The following is a 9,560-nucleotide window of genomic DNA, read 5'->3' as shown; positions in this document are numbered from 1 at the left end:
TGATCTATATGGTCCCCCGACAGACATTCTACTGACTATAAGTAACTTTGCAAGAAGGCTACATGTCAACTTATTCTACGAACTCTAACAATAATACTCTACTAATACTCTAATCAGAGTTAGTTGACATGTAGGTCCAAGTCAACAGAATATATATATATATATATATATATATATGACTGCTAGTTGACATGAAAGTGCAACATTACTTATAAAATTTGATCAAAAGTGACCGTAAAAACATTATATATACATATATGTTATAATAGATCAAATAAATGTAGCTCTGACTCTTTCTATTCATCAAAGAATCCTGGAAAAAATCACATTATCCACAAAAATATTAAGCAGCATAATTGTTTTTAAAAATTGATAAGTGATAAGAAATGTTTCTTGAGCACCAAATCAGCATATTGGAATGATTTCTGAAGGATTATGACACTGAATCACTGGAACAAACTGCTTTTTAAAATATACGTATTAGATATTATTATATTTTAAACTGTAATGATATTTCACAATACGGTTTTACTGTATTTTTTGATCAAATAAATGCAGCTTTCTTGAGACTTCTTACAAAAATAATAAAACTGTTGAATGGTAGTGTAAAATCTTTTGCAAACTGCAGCCCATCATAACACAAACATTTTTAGGTGTTTTATCATTAACCAGTAGAAAATCTTTGGTCCAGTCACTTAGAAAAGTATTAGCACAGCTCTCCACAACCCATCGCTTGATTTGAGGTATCACAACCACACATAAAGCACATAAACAAGGTTTCAGTTCAATTAGGAAATGCTCTTACAGTCCAAAAAGCCTTTTTAGCTTACGTGTGCAGCTAATAAGTCTGAATCCGTTGTTAACACTCTAAAGGGACAGTTTGTTTGCTGAGCGTGCACAAAGCTGGAGCCAAAATCTTCCTGTTGTCCTGATCTCATTCTGTGCCGCCCACTCAGAGCATCTGCTGAGTCTGCCGTGGACACACCCTGAGCCCTCGCGTGCAAACGCAGCACAAAACCACTGGCCTCCTGCATTATTTAGTGAGGGTGTCATCATCAGAACAGCTCGCGCCACCTTAAGTGTGCAATCAGGCTGCAGCTCTCTGATGGCCATGCACATGTAATACACTGCGGTGGAGAGTCTAATTAAAAAACATTCGTCATATTTAAGACCATGTCGTATGTGTGCTGACCATAATGGTCATTCTCTGTATGCATCGCTCTGCATTACTTACAGCAAAGAGTCGCTCCTCCTCAGTAAGGATGTGCAGACCTATTTATCTCCAGGGCTTTTATTGTCTACCGAGACCATGGGATGCCAGTGCTAATATGAGATTCACAGTCACACTGTCTTCTCGAGACAGCAGTTTCCATATTGGAGAGTTTGCCATCGTTTAAACCGGCCTGTTTTAAATGGAGATGAAGCACTGATCCTGCCCCGAGGAACCGTTGCTGCCGATGATAGTGGGAGACTACTTGCTTTTATGGAACAGAAGGGTGTTTGTGATTCATGGATGTTCATTCAGTACAACCATGATGAATGACACACTAACTGAACATGATATGTTGCATTCATGTGTGTTGAAATACTTTCTTCCTATAAGCCAATTTAAGGAGCAAGTTGAGGATGAGTTTTTGGGTGAACATTACATGCCTGTTGAGGAAGTTGCTTTCTCTTTCGGACACACTAACAGTGCATTGACAATATCAAGATGGACAGTTAATTTAAAAAGACAAGCCGATTTAGCTTCAGGTTGTAGGATTTTACTAACAATTATAATTATCTGAATATATATATTAGTGCTTTCAAACAATTAATTGCGATTAATCACATCAAGTTTGTATTTATATATACATTTTATTATGTATATATAAATACACATGCATGTATATATTTAAGAAATATTTACACGTATACATGTATATTTATATATAATTTATATTAATATATATATATATATATATATATATATATATATATATAAAAAATGTATAACTTTTATTTTGGATGCGATTAATCGCAATTAATCGTTTGACAGCAGTAATTAGATATAATTTATATTATATAGAAATAAATATTTTATATATAAATATATTTTTGTTAAATACATGCATGCATGTCTATTTATATATACATAATAAATATACACAATACACACATATTATGTATATAAACTTATTTTGGATGTGATTAATCACGATTAATCGTTTGACAGCACTATATATATATATATAAGCTATATATATAAAACGGTTAGTTCCTGTCCTTGATTCTGATTGGTCAATAGCTTTGTTTTATTCACGATTTATACACAAATATTACCCTTAGCAACCACTCTAAGCAACGTAAATGGTAGGGATGTGCTGAGTGAGGCTTTTACAACAAACTGCGTCGGTGCTTCGAAGATTTTGAAACAGTGATCTACTTCGCCATCTGGTGGTCAATAAAAATTACTACACCACCTGTGTCATTCAGTTTTGTTCGTTGGGATGTCATTGTAAGGTTTATTTGTATATTTAATAACCATATTAGAAAGATGGCGGTGCGTGTGTGTGCAGCAAAATTTCATTGCATTTTGCATAATTCAATGACAATAAAGACTTTCTGTTCTTCATTTTTACTCCCATCAAACTTGTATTTTTTTTCACCTTCTAAATAGAATGTTTAATACGTCAATAAATTAGGTCTATGTGATTTTTTTCATTGCACCATTTTTTGTGTGTTCCTTACAAAACAACACAAACATGCACATTGTAAAAAAAAACACAAACGCACAAATACAAATGCAATTTCATATTTTTATTCAAGAATATTATTTGTTTCACTGTGCTGGACTTTAAGCGGCTCCTTTTTTACTAATCGCGTCCCCAGCTTTAGAAAATATTCATTCGTTTGAGCCCGACGTGACGTGTCAGTGAGGTAACGAAGCTTCATTTCCACAGGTCACGTGACAGCCTCATTTCAAGCAATGCTCCGGAACACTGTTTTGGAGCACTAGTGTGTCGAAAACTCGAGACGTGTGTCGACACTGGGTGTCGAACTACCCATCCCTAGTAAACGGTATGTTCTCAATTGAAATTGTTCATTGAAGCTTTATTACCTGCATTCAGATATAGCATTTTCCTTCAGGTCAGTCCTATGTTCATATTAAAAAATCTTTTTAAATGTGCGATGTATTATCTTGTCCTTTTAAGGGGTTTTCCGTGACTGACAGTAGTAGTCAAAGCATTTGTCAGTTGCGTCTTGTTCCGTGTTCACAACAATTCAGTCTTTTCAATGTAAAAGTCTTCGCTACTGACTGACACACTCATAAAGACAGTCTTTGCCGCCATCTAATGGCGTAATAATGTAACTTCTGTTGCTGTTCACTGTCAGGGACTATTTTTTCCGGCGGAAGGAAGGCTTTTAGTAAGAGTTTACTTCATGAAAGTTGCATTGTTACATATTTTAGGCTTTAATATTTGTATTGTGTGGCAACTGTTTTATAAAAGCAAAAAGGTACTCGAGGCTAGTTCTGTATCGTGAATAAGTCACGGCTGAAGGGGTTGCAGGCACTCCTAACAACACAGCACAGGCTCTCGTACCTTATTGCTTACATATATATTCAGATCATTATAGACTATTACTACCTTTGGAAGGAATTATTATTATTAATAATAATATTCATATTAATAATGTGTTAATAATAATATTAATATAATAATATAATATTAATATTAATCATGTGTTTCCACAAAAAATATTTTAACATTGATAATAATAAGAAACATTTTTGAGTAATAAATCAGCATATTAGAATGATTTCTGATGGATCATGTGACACTGAAGACTGAAGTAATGATTCTAAAAATGCAGCTTTGCCATCACAAGAGTAAATTACTTGGAAGGCAGATGTGTGAATATACATATACTTATGCATACTGTATACTATGGGTGTCACTCAATAATGCTTTGATTTTCATATGCTACAGAAAAAAGAAGTCCCTTTTCTGTATTATTTATATAGAGCTGCTCAGAGCATGGAACACATTGCGATCATGTAGTTATCTGGCTGACCCAGATATCTTTGCTCATCAGCTGATGTGACCTGCTTGAGCCACACTACTTATCCAGACTGAGGCCTAGAATCCAGAACCTTGGCTTAGATCGTGTATTTTTTTAGCCAGGCAGCCATGGAGAATTCGGCTTAAAATAGTGGACTCCTTTTATGTTGCTCTCAACAGATGTGGGCTTGAAGAGGGCATACTAGAGGGAATTACAGCGGCAAAGTAAGAATTTATTCACCAGCTTCTCCTGAGAAGATTAGATTCAATTAAAAATATGAATGGCCTTATCAAGGGTATCCAGACAACACTGTTGTAACCTTATAAGAAACTGGAGATAGCTCAGAATTGTTGAAGAGTCTTTCTGTGAATCTCCATGATGTTTATTTACAGTTGTGTGAAGCTGAATATAGATGAACTTTAACATATCACTTAAGTCATGAACAAAGAGAAGAAAAACACTAAGAAAAGACTATATTTGTAATACTAGATTTGCTGAATACTGTGCAGAATTTAAATTGGTGACAAAACTCACAGAAGTGTTACTAACCTACTATCATTTTGTAGAAAAAAGACTCAGACTTTGATGTTGCATTCATAACAAAACCTCGATAGACTGAATTATACAGGCTGCTTTTTTTTTCTATAATTTATTTATAACTGCCTTCACACATTTGGCACATATTCATTTTCCAAAATAAAATATTTATTTTTTCACCCAAATGAATAATGTACACGAAAAAAGACATTCTGTCACAGACAAGTTTGCACACTTTATCACCAGAATTTTGCCCACTCCAAGATGTAAATAAAACAAAAAACAACATTGATTTAGTCAAAATTTCCTTTGGTTCTACTGACAGATCTTATTCAACATTCATAAGAACATGACAGTTTGACATATTTAAAACTGTAAACTAGGTCTCTGTGATGTGATGACAAATTATGGAGCAATCTGACATGCCCTAGTAAAACTGATAAATCAAACCACAAAATCCTACTACTTTGTGAAAGAAAAAGTGATCTATCCTTTTATAAGCAAAACATAATTTAGCTTATAAGGCTGACAAGTTCCAGGTGCCCAACCTCATGTCATCAGGTCTTATGAAAGAAAGATAATTTAGCAGCCTCTGTTGAAATTCAGTGTAACAAGCTAATTTAGCACATCAGAAACTGACATGTGCAATATTCTCAGGGGTCATGCAATACCAAACACATTCAAAAACTGTAAGAACAACTTCTGTCACTTCTTAAAATAAAATGTTTATCCCTACATATGGATTTTATACATCTATGGCACTCAAAGCCTTTTGAGAATCAACAACTGAGGTTCCAGCCTCGTAAACATTGCATTTTCACTGTAAACTGTCTCTCATTTAAGCTAAGACAGTGATTTTTCTCAACGTCGGACTAAAATGGTGCCCCATTTTATACATGTTTTTCAGGGTCATCAATATTTATATTGTTCATTCTTACATTTATATATTTTAGGAATATCCACAGTACAGTTGATGTCCTCTCTGCAGGAAGCTGCATGCTGCAACTTCAAAGTGAGATTATTTCTGTGGCCTACTTCTATGTTCAAAGTCAGACAGTTACAGCTAACTGTCTTACTATGTCCTGATTAAAGAGAAACAGCCTTCTGCTGCAATCACTACGTACAGTACTAACATTATGCAGTCTTTCTATGACCATATGCAGCCCATATGCAGAGCAGCAATCAAAATTCAGCCGGCTGTTCACTCTTGTTCTTGTCATTTAGATTTTTTTCACTGCTGTGGATTATGAGAAGACATTCAAGGACATACAGTATTTTAGGTCGTGCCGATCCTTAAGTTAATGAAAATAAAGATCACACGCCAGTGTGTTCTTGAATAAGACAAAGTATTTCTGGTTGAAACTGTCAAACCCGTGTAACAGAGGCCAGCTAGTAACAGCTGTGCGTGTAAACCTCACTCCCCTGTGCTCAAGAGGCGCACTAGCGATTGATGCTGGAAGCTACATTCTTTAGTGTCCTTGTTAGAGTGCCAGCCTCACATGCCAGAGACGACGGTTCGAATCCCGCCAGGAGCGGTGCGAGTAGAACCAGAGGGGTTACGTTGGTGCCGTGACCCGGATGGGAGTGAGTGTAACGGAAGCAGGCTTGTAAGAGCTGTGAGAGTAAACCTCACTCCCCCAGCCTCAAGAGGCATGCTAGAGGCTACGGTTTTTAGCATCCTTGTTAGTGCATCCACCTACCCTGCCGGAGAAGCCGGTTTGAATCCCGCTCGGAGCGGTGTGAGTAGAACCAGAGGGGTTACGTTGGTGCCGTGACCCGGATGGGAGTGAGTGTAACGGAGGCAGGCTTATAAGAGCTGTGAGAGTAAACCTCACTCCCCCGGCCTCAAGAGCCATGCTATAGGCTACGGTTTTTAGCATCCTTGTTAGTGCGTCAACCTCCCCTGCCGGAGAAGCCGGTTCGAATCCCGCTCGGAGCAGTGCGAGTAGAACCAGAGGGACTACGTTGGTGCCATGACCCGGATGGGAGTGAGTGTAACGGAAGCAGGCTAGTAAGAGCTGTGAGAGTAACCCTCACTCCCCCGGCCTCAAGAAGGATTTTAGAGGCTACTGTTTTTAGCATCCTTGTTAGTGCGCCCACCTCCCACGCCAGAGAAGCCGGTTCGAATCCTGCTCGGAGCGGTGCAAGTAGAACCCCTCTGGTGTGACCCGGATGGGAGTGAGGTTTAGGGAGTTGAGTGTAACAGAGGCAGGCTAGAAAGAGCTGTGCAAGTAAACCTCACTCCCCCAGCTTCAGGAGGCATGCTTGAGGCTGCGGTCTTTAGCGGTCTTGTTAGCGCGCGCGCCTCCCATGCTGGTTTAAGTCGCGCTCGGAGCAAAATGTTACAGGAACAAGATGCCTCTGAGAATGGACAGATATCCATCAGATCAACAATCAACATCTTGAAAATCACTGTTGGTCAAAGTAAAGTCAAATAATATATATACACATATATCTCCCTTACTCTTCTATTGTATTTTACAGTAAATCAACACACTTTTTGATGACTATCTAGGGCAGGGGTCTTCAACAGGCAAAAAAATTATTTTCTTACTCTGTATTTTTGTCTTATTTTCCAGCACAAAAATCTAAACATTCTTAACTCAAGATATATTTACTTATTAAGATATTAAGTCTTGTTTTCTGAACAGTTGATCATAATGTGAGTTTATGATTAAAACCAGAAGAAAATATCTGCCAATGGGGTCAGAAAAATAAAACTCAAAGTGAAAACAAGATTCTTTTTCTGACCACATTGGCAGATATTTTTTCTTGTTTTAAGCATGAACTTTCTTAATTTTGACATTTTTTTTTTTAAAAAAAGCAAGACTTAATATAAAGTCATTTTGCTTCTCAAGTAAATGCATCTTAATGTAAGAATGTTAAGAGATTTGTACTGGGGGGAAAAAAACACTGAGTTAAGAAAGTCATTTTAGCTGGTAAGCAAAACCAAGCTAAATACAATATTTAATTGTCCACCTACATTAAAAATATTAATTAAATTTAAAACAATGTACAAGAATCTGTACATCAATCATGATTATAAATAATTCAGTAACACTTTACAATAAATAAGGTCTCATCTGTTAACATAATACATTAACTAACATGAACTAACAATAAGCAATATATTCTTACAGCATGTATTAACCTGTATGTATTTTTAATGTTAGTTAATAAAAATGTTTGTTCATTTTAGTTCACACTGAATTAAATAATCTTAACAGATACAACTTTTGATCTTAAAAGTGTATTAAGATCGTGTAATTGTTGAGATTAGCATTAATATTAATATTGTTCGTTGTTAGTTCTTGTTAACTAATGTTAACAAATGAAACCTTATCATAAAGTGTTACCAATAATATTATATTATTAATAATAATCATTACTTAATGGCTCTTCCATATGTAGCAACAAAACAAAGCATGTAAATACATTAAAATGTCATGATATTTTAGAGCAAGCTTAAAATGCAGCTCATTTTGTATCAACAAAGGGGTCTTTCGGTTTGAAAAACACTGAAGACCACTGATCTATGTAGAAAAATTAGAGAAAACTATTGCATGGTGGGCAAATACTGTAAAACACTGTATTTTTGGTATACTTTATGCACACAAGTATAGCACAATTGCTTTATGTTTTACCTGTACATGAAAAGTTCTATTTTACATATTCATACACTATTGAATTCACTACCATAAATCTAATAACCCCCAATAAGGGGTTTCAATTAACTAAAGAGATACTCAAGAAAAGTCTGAGTCAAGTAAATCCTTTCATTATTTAGAGGCTTTTGTGTGCCTTAATTTCTTAATGTCTCTTTCAATTCTATAAGGATGTAAGCTTTTTTCATGGGTTAAGATAGAAATCGGATTCAGTCCAAATGGCGTCCTCCTGTTTCTAATGGCCATGCATACAAATGCAGAAAGATCCCAGACCCTGGTAGAACCCAGACACACTACGCATAATCTTATTACCAATGAGCCAAAGGAAATGGCCTGGGCCAAAAGATAAGGCCCTTAGTGAATGTGTACTGCAGTATTACTTTCCGTAATGAGATCATATACTTTGACATAGAAAAATAAATATCTGAATATTTAGAGCAACACTTAAATTATTTAACCATGTCTAAATTTGCTTAGTTGCTGAGTAGTCTTATGTACAATATGAAAAAAAAAAAGAAAAGAAAAAAAACCATTAGAATCTTCCCTGCAACAAATGTAAACAGATGTTTTAAGATCTCAAATAAATAAATAAAAAATTGAATCTACACAGTAACATTTCATTGACAGGCGCTTATTCATTAAATATATTTTTTTAAAATGTACATTATAATTTATTTATATTTCTTTGAAGTAATTGCATATTCATTTTTGTCAAAATTGTGAAACTGTGATCAGATTCAAAAGCCACTTATGGAGATTGAAAAACCAGGGACCTCCATTTGTTATTTTTTTTTAAGTCTCTGTGATAGTTTAGGTGGATAGCTCTTGAGAGCCAAGCAGCACTGTGTTTTTACAGCAGTTTATAAGCAGTTTACACCTGCCAGGGCCGGATGGGGTCTGTCATCCTGTTACTGGCCAGCTGGACGGGCTTTCTGCTGCAGTAATGCGGCCCTCTGCTCCATCATGGCTCTCATCATGGTGGGGTTAATAGCTGGACTCATAGCAGGGGACATGGGCCGCAGTGGATATTGGCTGGATTTTGTGCTCATTAAAACACACTGGAAGTACGGGATCTTGCCTGTAATATAAAGAATGAGTGATTCTCAGTTCTGATGTCAGGTGCATCAGAAAAAAAACCCTAAATAAATAAAATAAAAACACAGAACAGTTCTAAACACACACGTGTGCGTGCGCGCATACTTATATGTGGTTTACAGGGACTCTCCATAGCGTAATGTTTTTTTTTAACTGTACAAACTGTATATTCTATCCCCTTATATTAAACCTACCCATCATAGAAAACTTTTGCCATTT

The 9,560-nt window shown here is 35.9% G+C and overlaps 1 protein-coding gene across 12 annotated transcripts in view; it reads right to left on the bottom strand.

Moving 5' to 3' along the window:
- Positions 1-4,727: 4,727 nt before the first annotated feature.
- trdn (triadin) overlaps positions 4,728-9,560 on the bottom strand; it is a 57,433-nt gene continuing 52,600 nt past the window's right edge. For 9 of the 12 annotated variants that reach the window (XM_051876216.1, XM_051876217.1, XM_051876219.1 and 6 more), the window contains one exon: positions 4,728-9,324. In XM_051876216.1, the coding sequence (XP_051732176.1) occupies positions 9,155-9,324 (170 nt within the window). In that variant the 3' untranslated portion in view covers positions 4,728-9,154. The remainder of the gene's footprint in view (positions 9,325-9,560) is intronic. The other 3 variants (XR_007926937.1, XM_051876224.1, XM_051876225.1) reach the window with 3 other exon arrangements.

The sequence above is a fragment of the Ctenopharyngodon idella genome, chromosome 20 (assembly GCF_019924925.1).
Source record: "Ctenopharyngodon idella isolate HZGC_01 chromosome 20, HZGC01, whole genome shotgun sequence".
Classification (NCBI taxonomy): Eukaryota; Metazoa; Chordata; class Actinopteri; order Cypriniformes; family Xenocyprididae; genus Ctenopharyngodon; species Ctenopharyngodon idella.
The sequence above is the reverse complement of the archived record's forward strand: the minus strand, read 5'-3'. Positions and strand labels throughout refer to the sequence as shown.